This window comes from Salmo trutta, chromosome 13 (genome assembly GCF_901001165.1).
Source record: "Salmo trutta chromosome 13, fSalTru1.1, whole genome shotgun sequence".
Taxonomy (NCBI): Eukaryota; Metazoa; Chordata; class Actinopteri; order Salmoniformes; family Salmonidae; genus Salmo; species Salmo trutta.
The window spans coordinates 2,897,524-2,913,355 of record NC_042969.1 but is presented as its reverse complement, the minus strand read 5'-3'; the positions used below and the strand labels follow the sequence as shown (position 1 = coordinate 2,913,355).

General features: G+C 42.9%; 1 protein-coding gene across 1 annotated transcript in view; it reads right to left on the bottom strand.

Annotated features, from left to right (window-relative positions):
• Positions 1 to 7,171: 7,171 nt before the first annotated feature.
• LOC115204995 (tenomodulin) overlaps positions 7,172 to 15,832 on the bottom strand; it is a 145,958-nt gene continuing 137,297 nt past the window's right edge. The window contains exons 6-7 of the mRNA XM_029770565.1: positions 14,001 to 14,107; positions 7,172 to 8,557 (exon numbers count right to left, since the gene is read on the bottom strand). Coding sequence (XP_029626425.1) covers positions 8,348 to 8,557; positions 14,001 to 14,107 — 317 coding nt within the window. The 3' untranslated portion in view covers positions 7,172 to 8,347. The remainder of the gene's footprint in view (positions 8,558 to 14,000; positions 14,108 to 15,832) is intronic.

The following is a 15,832-nucleotide window of genomic DNA, read 5'->3' as shown; positions in this document are numbered from 1 at the left end:
CCCGCCCTCCGTTCGGCAAATATGACCACAACTCAATTTTGCTTCCCCCTCCTATAGGCAGAAACTCAAACAGGATGTACCCGTGACAAGGACCCTTCAACGCTGGTCTGACCAATCGGAATCCACGCTTCAAGATTGTTTTGATGTTCCGGGTAGCCTCAGAGAATAATATAGATTTATACTCTGATTCGGTGAGCGAGTTTATAAGTGTGACTATGAAAACCTACCCTAACCAGAAACCATGGATAGATGGCGGCATCTGCACAAAACTGAAAGCCCGAACCAAGGCAATCAAACAAGCGAAATGTCAGTATAGGGCTAAGTGGAGTCGCAATTCAACGGCTCAGACATGATACGTATGTGGCAGGGTCTACAGACAATCACGGACTACAAAAAGAAAATCAGCCACGTCACGGACACTGACGTCTTGCTTCCAGACAAACTAAACACCTTCTTTGCCTGCTTTGAGGATAATACAGTGCCACCGACACGGCCCACTACCAAGGACTGTGGGCTATCCTTCTCCGTGGCCGACGTGACTAAGACATTTAAACGTGTTAACCCTTGCAAGGTTGCCGGCCCAGATGACATCCCTAGCCACATCCTCAGAGCATGCGCAGACCAGCTGGTGGGTGTATTTACGGACGTAATCCTGTCTAACAAGGATTAAAAAATATATATGTATTTTGTAGTAGACCTGCATAAGTGTTGCTCTCCACTTTCTGGAGGACCGAGTTTTGAAATCAGTGGAATTAGAGTATGATACCTAAAGAGATGGAGAAAACACCTGATTCCGGATTACATCTTCAAACTAAGGGCAACCATGGCATCCATGACAGGGAGAAGCGTCCATCCATGATGTATACGAGTAAGATAGTCTAGCTAGCTACATTTTCAGATATTACATGTTTCTAATTTTGACAGAGTCATTTTCATTTCAAGTTAAAGTGTACTGTTAGCTAGATAGCTAATGATATCTGGCTGGCTCGCTAGCTAACGTTACATGTATGATCTTATTATTCGTATCTCAGTCATTTGCTTTGCTAGTTATAGCCTAATGTTAGCTAGCTAACATTGAACCTGGTTGGTTAGCTACCTGCAGATTCATGCAGGGTAGTAACGTCATGAGTTGGGATTATGGTTCATTGTTTAGCTAGCTAGCTATGTCTTAACAACATACTCCACTATGCAAGTATCCATTTCAATAGAATGTCACTGTGACAACTGTTGATAGATGTGGCTATCTACTCCGATTTCAGAGCACTCTTATCTGAGTGTGCCAGAGCACAGAATAACTGACAAATTTACGAATGCTCAACACCCATTGAATATGGCCGGTGTCAGTAAACATTGGCAAAAAAGTGTAAATTGTTGCCAGTAGCATAGTTGCAGTCACCAACGCTCTGAATAACATAAAAACAGCCTAACTAGCTCTGCTAGGGTGAGTAAAATGGTCAGAGTGAGCTGTTCTCTCATTTGTGCCTGGAAGTAGCTAGCAAGCTAGCCAACATTAGCCAGTTAGCTTGGGTGCTTGACTGCTGTTGTTTGGACAGAACGCTCAGATCAACTTTTAATGTAGGATAATATAACACAATAGATATGGTAGGAGAAAATCCAAAGAAAAACCAACTGTAATTTTAATCTTTTCTGAGAGGCCATGCTCTTATAATGGAAAGTATCGGGGCATACTGAATTCTAGCTCCCAGGATGCAATTCCTATGGCTTCCACAGGGTGTCAGCAGTCTATGTTCAAGGTTTCAGGCTTGTAATTTCCAAAACGAGTAAGAAATAACAGTTTTAGTGGAGGGACAGTCTTGGAAATTTGTGTATGCGCGCGCGATGAAGACAGAATGCACCTGCTAAAATCGGTTTCCTATTGAACATACTTCTTTCTGTAAGAAATACTATAGTTTGATTACATTTTAGGGTACCTGAGGAGTAAATAGAAATGTATTTTGACTTTAGTTTAGTTTAGGAGTAGATTTTTGGATTCCTTTCTCTGCATGTTGAACGAGTGGATTACTCAAATCGATGGCGCCAACTAAACTGACTTTTTGGGATATAAAGAAGGATTTTATCTAACAAAATTATACTACATGTTATAGCTGGGACCCTTTGGATGACAAATCAGAGGAACATTTTCAAAAAGTAAGTGAATATTTAATCGCTATTTGTGAATTTAGGAAACCGGTGAAAAAATATTTTGATGTGGGGCGCCGTCCTCAAACAATGGCATGGCATGCTTTCGCTGTAATGGCTAAGGTAAATCGGACAGTGCAGTTAGATTAAGAAGAATTTAAGCTTTTACAATATAAGACACTTCTATGTACCTAAATGCTTATGGTCCCGTGTGGCTCAGTTGGTAGAGCATGGTGTTTGCAATGTCAGGGTTGTGGGTTCGATTCCCACGGGGGACCAGTATGGAGAAAAAAATGTATGAAATGTATGCATTCCCTACTTTAAGTCGCTCTGGAAAAGAGCGTCTGCTAAATGTAATATCTGTAATTTTTATGATTATTTATTTGAATTGCGCGCCTAGCCCTAGCGGGACGCCTAGCCCTAGAGATGGGGTGGGCTAAAGCTTTAGAGGGTGTGGTGAATGATACTGAATGGTTGTAGACGAAGAAGAGCTCTCCAGTAGGTAACAAAAATTCAAAGGCCATTTTCTTAAAAGTTCATCAACTTTCAAAGCAGAATGATTTTCCCATTGTTCCTCAAATGCAGTGTCTGATATACCATTTTGTAGCTCTGTGTCTGTACTTTTATCCAATGTAAAAAAACACAATTTCAAATGTTGCTTTATAAGACCGAATCAAGGGTTAACGCACAACAATGACACAGAAGACCAGCTACAATACTACTTCCTCTCACTAACAATGACAACATAAGTCATTGCTGATGGACCATTGTCCATATCGATGTGATACTTCAAAACCGTCCCCTTTTACATGTCTCATGCTATCTTATATCACAGCAACAGCATCACAGAGTGAGCTGCTACCTACCTGTTCACTGTACCTGAATAGACCTGTGGTGGTGTCTAGAATTCAAAGCCAGCAAGATGCTAGTGGGATTATAAAGCTAATGAAAGGCGAGCTAGTGTGTGTTGGCAGTGAGTCAGACAGGCCCAGAGAGAGAGCCAGCCAGCCCAGCCGGGTCCTGGGAGGGGAGAAGGCTATTTCCTGTGCCGCCTGCAGCCAGTGACAGTGTGAGACGAGCTAGCTAGCGCTAGTGAGTGTTCACTGCCGTTCCGCATGCCTCTCTCAAGTGGAGTGGGGAGCTGTTGAAGGATGACAACTGACATGGCAGAGCCTCCAGCCTGTGTTGGGAACCATGGCGGAGAGATTATTCAAACACCAGACCGTCAGTGCATCATGGACCATGTGCACTGACCTCACAATACAGCCCAAGCATAGTAGCAGTTGTCTGTTGTCTCATGGCCTAGTAGTACTACTGCTATGCACTGTGCTCTGCCAAGCAACCCACGTTGACTGTAATATTGATAGCCATCTGAGGGACCACTGGGCTCTGAATATATGAAAGGATTTAGAGCACAGTGGCCATAGATGTTCATATGTCCTGTTGTTTGAATTTCACTGATGCTTTAAAGTTTGAGTTAGAAAAGGGCAAAGAAAGGAATTTATGTACTCAAGATGACAAGTGAAAGCATAGGGCCCCTATAGGTAGTCATAACATAAAAGCAACACTGGTAATGTCTTAAAATGGCCATTCTCTCATGACACCACAAGATGGCACTAGCAATACATCTGAAACACTATCCACCTGACAAGCCAAATACGGCTCTCCCCCTCTCTCATAATGTCCGCATAGCCTTTTAGTTTACAATCAATATCCCCAAGAACAACCCAGCACAACTAAATTAATGGACAAGTAATGCTTGAAACCAAAATAAACAGCTTTGAGGTAGCAAAAGGACTGAATTTAGCTCTGAGATAACAAAAGGAAAGAATTCACAAGTGTGGGTTTGTGGGCTACAGTACCTGTTACTAATCTTTGGGCCAGTCAGGCGAAGCAAATCCCTCTCAACACTGTTAACCTAGTGGACTGAATTTATTGGTTGCATGGGTCCTAGAGCACTGTTTCTCTTTTGTATGCCTGCTCTGCTCACAATGCTAAACAAGCTTACAGGGATTTTCTCCTAGATGCTGAATAATTTGCATGAGGACCATGGGTATGAGGGTTTGCCTTTGAAACTACCGATTCTGATGTTTACTACAGTATGAGCGAAGTCATAGATACAGATTTTAATGTGTAGCTTGTAGTCATTTGGAGTGGGTTCTGTTGAGTAATGATACACCTACTCACAAATTCGAAAATGCACATTTCATATGGATTTCAACAGCCGAACAACGTTTGCCTAAGGTCTCTCTTCTCAAAATGTTTATTTCTTCCATCATCACTCGCGAATCAGATATTAATCAGAATGTATTTCTCTCATAGCAAGATATTCTTGGCCAATTTGACAGTTATGGACCAAATTCACATTGATACACTCATTATTAGTTGGGGCAATTGTACCAAATCATCGTCTAATAGAACAACCTTCACCTGTCTTGTTAACCTTCAGAAATCCTAATTTATGAGGGGAGAACAACAGTAAGATTAATTGTGAGGTGAATAACACAGATTAACTTTCATGGTCTTCTTTACTCATTGTCCAAGACTCCCAAGTAAGCGTGGAACGTTCTTGGTAACACTATCGCTGTACTGTCTGTATCACCTTCCACTGTCTGGGTGAGGCGGCCAATTCAAAATGTCTCTCCAGGCTCCCATGGGCAATATACTCTCACAACCGCACATTAGTCAAGCTCTGAATCTCCTGGGAAATCTTGTTGGATTGACAATGCATGATAAACGCTGGTTATCAAACATACAATAATAATACTAGTGCTCAGGGGCCTCTCGAGTGCCGCAGCAAGCTAAGGCACTGCATCATAGTGCTTGAGGTATCACTACAGACCCGGGTTCGAATCCGGGCTGTGTCACAGCCGGCCGTCACCGGAAGACCCATGAGGCGGCGCACAATTGGCCCAGCATCGTCCGGGTTAAAGGAGGGTTTGGCCGGCCGCGATGTCCTTGTCCCATCGTGCTCTAGTGACTCCTTGTTGCGGGCCGGGCGCATGCACGCTGACCAGTTGTATGTTGTTTCCTCCGACACATTGGTGTGGCTGGCTTTCCGGCTTAAGCGAGCATCGTGTCAAGAAGCTGTGCGGCTTGGCAGGGTCATGTTTCAGAGGACGCATGGCTCTTGACCTCCGTCTCTAATGAGTCTGTACGGGAGTTTCAGTGATGGGACAAGACTAACTACAATTGGATATCACGAAAAAGGGGAAAAAATAAAATGCTAGTGCTCAGATAACCTAAGCATTATATACACAGTCAGGCCATCCTCTCTCTGTTTGACTCGCTCTGTCTCTCTGTCAGTCTCCCTCTACAGCTCTTCCTCTCTCTCTCCTCCTCTCCTTTCCCTTCTCTCTTAGTCATTTGGTGTGTCTTCTGCTAGAATATAGTGATTGTGTCAGCTTCAGTAAACACAGCAGCATTTGACGTGATAAGGGAAAAATATAGGGAGAAACAAAATATATATCAACACAGATTTCGTGCACTTTTCAGAACCGCCTTGGGGCATGGCGAAGCTTCCTGTCAGCACATTTGAAGTATGTTTGCAATTATCTGATTTGTTAACTGATTTGAAAATACAATGTGTTTGCAGCTTGAACTCCAAGTTCTTTGCTTCCACCTGTTAAAACATTAGCATAACCAAGGTGAGTTTTGCACTTTTTCATATTTCCACTAGTTTCTAATATTTAACCTGTAAGGTTTAAGTGATCAGTGGGTAGATTGTTTAAAAATAATTTTTATAACATCTGTCGTTCAACATAGATGAGATCAAGATGAAATCCACTCCACATACCTGGCCAGGGTCATGTTCAGCAGGGCACTCTGCAGTAAAACCAAAATGACTGTTTCTTATTGGAGAAGTCCAGGTAGTCCCTCCCTGTTTGAGTCAGTTTTCTTCCCTTTGGTGCCTAACGAACACAGCTCAGGTGAATTCTACTTTGTGACTATGAGCAGGTGTGGGAAGAGGAGACAAGTTTATGGCTGATCTTTGCATGGCTAAGGGATGATTGTACCTATAATTAGTTTGAGGTTGATTGGTTTTTTACTTTGTTCTCAACATTGTAAATGTAGAGGTATAATCAAGAGAACCTATGTTTAAAGCAACATTCCTGTAAGGGAGGGTACAGAGAAAGGCATTGGATGTACTTCAAAAAAACATGAATCAAAGTGAAACCGGTTCTATCGTTTCTCATCTGTCTTTTTAAGTTTGCATGTTTACGTCTTTTATTGTTTTGATAAAAGAGCATCTACTTAGGTTTATTTTTGAGGAAGGATATCAGTTACACTTCTTATGAACTACCTCTATAATACATTATAACATCGGTGCTAATAACTGCTCATAAACATCTATAACTACTTCCATAGAGCATTACTACTTCCATAGATCAGTATAATGCTTTATGAAGTAAAGTGGAATATGACATAATCAATCAATCAATTTTGGAGTCAGGACATACAGTAAGTGATAGATTGACCGTCAAAAAGGTTAAGATATGTTTGAATTGCAGCACTGGACCATTTGAATGTATAGTATTTGACCTTTATCAACCAATGTTGGAATTTCAGCAAGTTGAAACCTTACTTTGGCATCCATATTAGGAAGTTCCTCAATTGTCAGGTGAAACTCCAATAGTCACCAGATAAAACGTCCTAATATGGATGCCGTATCCCAATACTCACTGTGAATGTAAAATCAGTTCTTTATCTTGATAAGAGTGGGTATTAGATGTAATTTAGTTTCAAGATACATTTTAATTGTATGTACTTGTTGTTCACTTAAGCATGTCAAGCCATGAATTCTTTCTTATTCTTGTAGGCCTAACCATGCTGGTAGAATCACTGTTCAGAGCATACTTATCGTGAGCTTGAGCAAATTAGCAAAGATTATATTACTGTATGGTAATTGAACTGTGGTGCTATTACAGTCATTTACAGCCATTGTAGTTAAAACAATGCTGCATAAAATACCAAAAATAAGAAGTTTACATCAAATAAATATGATCAAGTTAAATTACAAGAATGCAGCATATACATGTATGTAGCTATTGCTTTATTATAATTGTAGACTCATTCTGATAGTAAAAACAAGGTTTTTGTATACCTCATCCATACAATAAACACTATTTCAAGGTAACATGCTAACTGTGGTAACAATAGTCAAAATAGATCATTCACCAAAAAAAAAGGACTCATGTTATTTTTGTTCAACCGATAAAGTCTAGAAAGGGTTGACAGAGTGAGCAGGCTACAGCCTACACAGGCTACAGTTCTATATACATTGTTGGTTATCATATTTCAAATCAGACCTGGGTTCAAATATATATCTTTTTTTGGTTAAATACTTAAGCTGTGTTTGATTGAGACTATATGGCGCACCACTGGGATAGTCCGGAAAGTGCAAACCATTCCCCATCTGTCACTCCAGGAAGGCTCAATTAAGCGCTCAAAGTATTTGAAAGAAATCTAATACTATTTAAACCCAGGTCTGCTCCACATGCAATAGAATGTCGGTTACATGCCACCTATAATAAACATAAAGAAGAAAATTAAATGAGAAAGAAATGCAGCAATGAGAGAAACAGCCAAACGTAGCACTTTGATTGAAAATATGTTGAAAGCAAAATTGCACTTCAGTGCACAGACACAACAAGGCCACACAACCAGAATTTGATGGCTAGGTAAACATTCACAATGTAACAGCTCGGGAGATCTAATGCCTTTTAGAGATATCGCCCAGACGCTCCCAAAACTCAATTTAGACTTAAGACAAGACTGCCAGTCAATTTGCTTATTTCTGAGACAGGATGGATTACAATTGTGTACTATAAATGTTTTGCTATCACAAAGGCTTTGGAATACTGATTGGGGAGTAGCAAGGGTTGCATTCGTTTTACCTCACCAAGTGCACCAGTTGGGCTGAAAGTGCACTGATGGAATGGTCTCAAATGTGCGAACTCCACCCACCTGGTGCTTTGGGTGGGCCTAGGTTGGGTTTACACACCACCAAGTGTTCGCCTTAGCAAAACGTAACTGATGCTTGTGTAGAGTTATTACAAATTCTGGCAAGCACCAAAGTCTGTGTTGTACATGGTCAAGTCACAAAGTGGTTGCTGGGACTCTACGCCTAGTGTAGTGTAAATCCAGCCTAAAATGAATGCGCCTATCATGTGAGCTGAAACATAGTGAATCCAGTTTGACCATCCAATCATATCCTCCCGAGCATACGGGCGATCCACCAGTTGCAGGGCATAATGATCTGACAGATGACACGTCCTCCTTGGTAGTAGTATGGGTAGGGGTTAAAACCCCCCAGTGGCTCATAGTAGCGCTGGCAATAGCGGTAACCACGACGACAGTGCTGGCAGCAGTAGCCATGGTCATCTAGACGGTTATCCAGCTCAACTCCAATGTCTCTCTGTGAAGGACAAGTGGCAAGTCAATGAAAGGAAGGAAAGAAATGAAGTGCTTCAAAGGGCAGGTGATGCAAAGAAAGGAGAGCCAGAGAGAGAGAAAGACACACAGCGATCTTGAGAACATTTAATTGGAAGTATAGGTGGAGTGTGGAATGCATACACCGCACTGGCAAGGTTTATTCTTCTGTGGTACCTACTTATTTGAAAATGAAGTGCTAAATGTTTCTCTTTCTTTTGGCTTTAGAATTTTCTGTTCAGTAAGGTCTGCACTTATACTTTAAATTAAATATTTATCAAGCAAAATCAATCTCCTTTTCTTTTCCCTGTGAAGAACACAAAAGTAGGGTCACACATGATGAATACCAGCACTCCCAGAGAAGGGACAGTCAGGACAGAGGATTTGATTGGGTGACTTAATGTTCTCGCTTCGGTCGTTCGTCAGAAAAAAGCTATGAAGCAACTAAACAGAAGAGAAAGATCAAAATGGATGTCCAAGGAAATGAATGGTCAAAATGGTTCCACGCTCGACCGTGACCCACGGATCAAGATAGCATTGGAAAGCGGGGCCGCCTCGATCCGGGAGAATAAAACATAATATAATACCCTTGACCTTTCTGTTATGTCAGTGGTAGCATTACTCTTAGCTTTACCAAGCTCCATCTCACATCCCAGAGTCCTCGGCCCCTTTGTCCCAGGGTTATATTCAGTCAAAGTGACTGACACTGCCGGTTACCGGGAAATTTACAGTATTTTTTTCATCTCTGACCTCCCACTCCCCCTGCTGTGACCCATGCGAGCTGAGCCAAAATGGCCGCCACCCTTCCATTAGAGCCTACAAATGAGAGGCTCTTCATCTTGGGCGCCCTCCCCCTGACCTTGACTTTAAGTGGATGGCACATTCCTAAAGCAATTAGGCAAGTAATGATCGACTAACAAGGATCCTTTTATTTGCTCGCGCCGAATGGGTGTGAATTAATATAAGGGCCAAATGAAACCCAAACGAAAGGTAAATTGGGTAGAATTAATGGCCCTTGGCTTTTTCCATTGTGCCAGTCCCCCGGGCCCGTGCCCTCTCCAGACGGAGTTAGGGCTGAGTGCCATGCCTTTGATCGAGGGCAATTCTGAATTGGACTCAGAGAAGTGCCACTTAAAGCCCTCTCAGAGCTGCACAGATACATGCATTTGACAACGTTTTCAATCTCCTGTAGTGAGTGAATTTGACTAAAACTTCAGAGACAATCCAGCACTGTCTGGTTAAATAGCTTTGATGAAAGAGACCAATTGTCCCCACTTCGGACTTTACCTGATGCCTTCCTTATGAGTCAGCCTTTCATGACAGAAGACAAACAAAATGTAACAAAAATCCATTGAGAGGGGGAACAATGCAAGGTCATTGTTTCACCCCAGTCTTGAAAAGGCCTGGGACCCATAGGAAGACATAGCTCTGACCATAAATTCTCCTCTACTGTAAACTATGGGCAGTGTCGACTGGAAGTTGTTTGGCTACTTTCCTAGAAAAGCAGTATTAGTCACAGGAAATAGTTTATAGGGCACTAAATGGTTCAGGGTCTCACAGATGCTGTTGACTCTAGTGTTTGTGGCTGGTGTTTAGCTACATTTAGGCTCCCATAACTTTTGGAGCCAGCATAATAAATACACAACCCAAACAGTGCAGTAAGTAGGATTCAAATCACGAATCACCCATCACAACTGCTGTCACAGATGATAAATGGACTAACATTGCATACTCCTAACATGGGGGACTAACACAGCTCAGAAAGAAAAAAAGGATGATATGCAAAAGGTGTGTTTGATTTACGACTCTGACAAAGGCTGGTGGGCAATTACTGATTGATGATTTTAGTCAAGTTTAGAGTCATCAGCTGCGAGGCAACAATCTATTATGGAAACAACACAGACAATAATCTTGTCAGCCGCCTCACAGCTAAAACTGTGACGGTATGAAATCCAAATCTAGAGCTTCAGTTAGGGAAAATTAAGGGAAATATATTTATTCAAATAATGGGTGATTACAAAAACAAACAGACAATAGGTTGGCATTGTACTTCTGAGACAAATTAATCAGAGGCATCCTTTTTTAAAGCGTATATTAATCATTTTGGCTTTAAATTCCCCTCTTCAATTGTGGCGGGTAATCTGAATGGGGCACCCTGGGAAATCTGCGCTCGTCACAATCAAGCAGCATTAACCATAGGTAAAAGTCATTACCCTTGACTCCGTCGGATTTTTGACTTCATCACACACCGAAACGGCACCTCACGCATAACATCATATCAGAGGTTTGATCAGTCTGTCAAGTTCAAAACTGTCAGTCAGTTATTCAATAATAAGGAGGAAGAGAATCAAGACGCGACGATGAATATGAAGCAGGTACTGCTTTGTACTCCCAACGCTAATTGTGTGGTCTCATCATCCACATGAAAAGCCATATTTTCTCATTATGCAGGCACGGGTGAAACCTCTAATGGTTAAAGTCAAGGGGAAATTTAATATTAAACATATTAGTAAAATATGCCACTTAGCTTTTATCCAAAGCAACTTGCATACATAATTAGTAGGTGTACAGTATGTGGGACATGAACCCACGACCTTGGCATCATTCGCACCACCCACCATGCATTTACCAACTGAACCACACAGGCCCAGGAAGTAACTGTGTTTATGGTTTGGTGTAGCTTACGCTCAGGGAGCAGAGGAGGTATTAACAGCCTCTGTTTACCCTCGGTTTCCTGTGAACCATCACTGCCCACTCATGCATGGGAAGCCTTGTTGTTTCAATGCTAGCTTTGGATGCCAAAGAGGGCTGGGCAAAGGTACAGTGTCACACGATGGCCCACCACCAACCATCCAACCGCCAACCTCCATCTGGCCCAAAACCGTCCCAGAACATGTGAGTGCCGGGTTGACCGACTGAGTCCCGCTGCCCAATCATATTTGAAGGCTTATCCTTCCCCTATCTAGGTCAAGGACAGTGATGCGGCTCCTCCAGCGATGTTGGATGATAGTTATTCAGTTGGAGAGATATCCAGGGCCACTGCCTCAGCGCCATGCGGATGCTCCACCGTGGCAGCCCTGGCTATACTTTGGCCCCATATATCTACCCACCTCTGTCACTGATACTTGAATGATTGGTTGAAAAATAAAAAGTCAGGCTGCACCGAAATAACCCGCGTAAATACGAAAGCAGGGGCTCCAGTGGCGGTCAGGCAAGGGGCCACGGTGGAGGCCAGATCAGGTGGAGGGGTGCTGGGGTCAGAATCGCCTCCCCTCCGTTGGTCACAAAGGCCTTTGTTATTTTCCGGGCCCACAAACACTGACTGGCTGTGGCCATAATATGGGTGAACTTTAGCTATGTACAGTATTACCTTTAAAAGGGGAGCGAGTTTCATCTCCTGGTATGCTTTAATTACAGGACATAGCATTGCAGCTACGGCCATAGAGGATGAGCAGGGAGGAAGAGAGGAATAGAGGAGGAGAGGTGGATAGGAGGAGAGTGCATGGAGGCAAGCAGGTATTTCTGGGCCCAGCCTGATAAATGTTAATATTATGGCTGTGGTGTGTGTGCGTGCATGCATGCTGGCCCACCTCACTGTGTGCTGTCTGTGCGTGTGTCCAGTATGTATGTTTACCTTTGCGTGTATGTGTGTGTCAAGGGTAATTAATCATAGAGTACTAAGCCGCTCACATGCACAAAAATATGGCATTTCGGCCTCTAGACTCTTTTCTTTCTTGACTTGATAATTAAGGCATAATTAATAAATGTAGGCTATCTATTCAGTAATGAGTGTCCTTGGGAGCGCTGCTTTGTACGGCGCTAGCTGCCTGCCTTCGCCCGAAAAAAAACAAGAAAGGCTCCAGCTGAGACTGTAGGGAAAAAGTTGCTGCCTTTGAAGGCTAGATATTCCTCTCCGTTAATGGAGAGACATTAAGGGAGTCTTAAGCAAGGCAAGTGCATTTAAACAGATATATAGAGCAATTTCTATGCCCTGTGGTACACAAACACAAGTCCGTTTTATGCCATGAAAGTCAGCATCAATTAGCGAGCGATTTCTATGCACAAAGAAACGAAGGAGAACTAGGCACCACCGTGGCTCGTATCTCCTAGTGTGGTCTTGGTGTGCATTCACTAGGTCAAAAGTAGTGAACTACTGTATACACAGAGTATATCAAACATTAGGAAAACCTTCCTAATATTGAGTTGCACCCCCCCATTTGCCCTCAGTTCGCTTGGGCATGGACTCTACAAGGTGTCAAAAGCGTTCCATAGGGATGCTGGCACATGTTGACTCCAATGCTCCACAGTTGTGTCAAGTTGGCTGGATGTCCTTTCGGTGGTGGACCATTCTTGACACATATGGGAAACTGTGGAGCATGAAAAACCCAGCAGCGTTGCAGTTCTTGACACAAACTGGTGCGGCTGGCACCTACTACCATAACCCGTTCAAAGGCACTTACATTTTTTGTCTTGCCCATTCACCCTCTGAATGGTACACATACACAACCCATGTCTCAATTGTCTCAAGGCATAAAAATCCTTCTTTAACCTGTCATCAATAAGGGATCATAGCGTTCACCTGGATTCACCTTGTCAGTCTAAGTCATGGAAAGAGCTGGTGTTCTTAATTGTTGTAATCTCAGTGTATAGGCCCTATATATATATATATATACACTGAACAAAAATATAAATGCAACATGTAAAGTGTTGGTCCCATGTTTCATGAGCTGAAATAAAAGATCCCAGAAATGTTCCATACACAGAAAAAGCTTACATCTCTCAAATTTTGTGTGCACACTTGTTTACATCCTTGTTAGTGAGCAAATCTCCTTTGCCAAGATAATCCATCCACCTGACAGGTGTGGCATATCAAGAAGCTGATTAAACAGCATGATCAATACACAGGTGCACCTTGTGCTGGGGACAATAAAAGGCCACTCTAAAATGTGCAGTTTTGTCACACAACACAATGCCACAGAGGGAGTTTTGAGGGAGCGACAATTGGCATGTTGACTGCAGGGATGTCCATCAGAACTGTTGCCAGATAATTGAATGTTAATTTCTCTATCATAAGCCGCCACCAATGTTTTATTTCTGTCTGTGATAAAACCCTTTTGTGGGGAAAAACTGTCTGTGATTGGCTGGGCTTGAATCCCCAGTGGGTCGGCCTGGCTCCCAAGTGGGTGGGCCTATGCCCTCCCAGGCCCACCAATGGCTGTGTCAATGCCCAGTAATGTGAAACCCATAGATTAGGGCATAATGAATTTATTTCAATTGACTAATTTCCTTATATGAACTGTAACTCGCAAAATCTTTGAAATTGTTGCATGTTGCGTTTGTATTTTTGTTCAGTATACTTTTGACTGAGTGCATGATATACAGTAGGGAATATGGTGCCATTTCAGATGCAGCCCCAGTACAGTACGTACATAGTCGTTGACAGGAACCTGGTCCAGGATGTCACGGGCGACGCGGTGACCTCCGACCTCAGCATCAGGAATGTCCTCATCATCCTCCACCTCGTGGAACTCAGCATCTGCACCAAAAGGAGGAAGTACACAGAACAGCTGTTGATGTACTGGATCACAGCAGAAACTTCTTTTTTTTCTCCTGTTTGAGGTGATCCGAAGGAAAATAGTTTGCCTTCTACTGTAAATGAATCTGGCTGTTTTTCTGAGAGGCTTACCATTCTTTAAACTGCTGCAGTGTATATAGTACAGAGAATTTGGCATGGGATGTCATAATGACGCCATTCTGGTTGAATAGACCATATAACCAGATTACAACCAGGTAAGATGTATTTTTATAATAACGTCAAGCTGCTTGGGAACAATGTCATATTTTGGTTGTTATACGGTCAGATAACCAGATTACAACCAGGTAGACATCTTTTTCTGGTCGCTAAAAAGAAGCCTAAAACATATTTTTATTTTCCTCTACCTGTCAGGGAGAGGAAACAAACACACCCACCCTTACATGGCCACACACACACACACACACACACACACACACACACACACACACACACACACACACACACACACACACACCCTCAGTTCTGTGCCCTCTGCATTTTCAGCCCTCTCTTCCCAGAGCCACAGCGCACAAGCCCTGGCCGCGTCCTTTTATTCACCACCCCTTATTGCCCACTGGGAGTACTGCCACTTCCTGCCTCCTGATGACTCCCGCTAGCCTGGACTTCCTTCTCATTTTCTGTTTCTTCCTCTCAGGCCTCCAGGCTGCCCTTTCTCCCTGACAACAACAACACAAGAATCCAACAACGGCATAGATTTGACTTTGAAACAACTTTGTAGTGCTTGATACTTTATTGTGCCACGAAAGGCTGCCATATCGTTAAATCCGACAGACACAGTAATAAAGCATATAGCGTCCTCTTCCCTCACACATCCCCTAATACCGCATTCAGCTCACAGCACTAGCGACATGCTTAATTTGTTTATACTGTAGTTCATGAGCTGTAAAGTAAACTATTAGTGCTTAATGATAGGGAATACGTGTCACTGCTATCTAAGAGATAGGGGCTTTGGCAATGCCGCATTCCACTACCGTGCCTGATGTGTTTCTTTATGTATATGTAAATACGTCGGCAAACAAACTCCTCTTCCCAGTGCCTCGTTAATTAGCAGCTGGAGAGAACAGCAAAACAGTTTACTTGACAAATGTTTTTACAAGGTGATTCTCTCCTAGTCTGAAGCTTAATTGCACATTAGTTGATCTTGATGTAGGATCCCGGGGCTATGGTTGGAGCTGGTATCATTTATATTAGGTTGTGCACTCTCGACTCTCCCTCCTTTCCCTTCTCACCCCTCGCTGATTCTCGCTTTATTCTAATTTACGGTCTGCGCTACAGTCTCGCTGTAACTGTTTGTTGTGAAGTGACATGACATCAATGAGCCTGCGGAGATGAACTCGCACCCCGGCCAGATGAAAGAATACCTAGCTTAGCGGCATGGCCACTCAGCCACTGAAGTGCTAGTCGACCGAGTTTGCGCTTAGACAAGCAGTCAAGCCTTTGACAGTTTGCTCTCGCTCTTTTTTTCAGCTCATTTTTAGCCTGGTCTGGATCGGGCTAAGCTAATGACAACTCAGAGGAGGACTAGGGGGGCTCTGGCGGTGTTCGCTCCTCCTGAACTACAGAAATTAAAATGAAGGCCATGAAACACAAACAGATCTCTCTAATTGGACAGCAGAACCACTGAAGAGGAGCAACTAAGGAAACCTTCCCGAAATTAGGAAATGG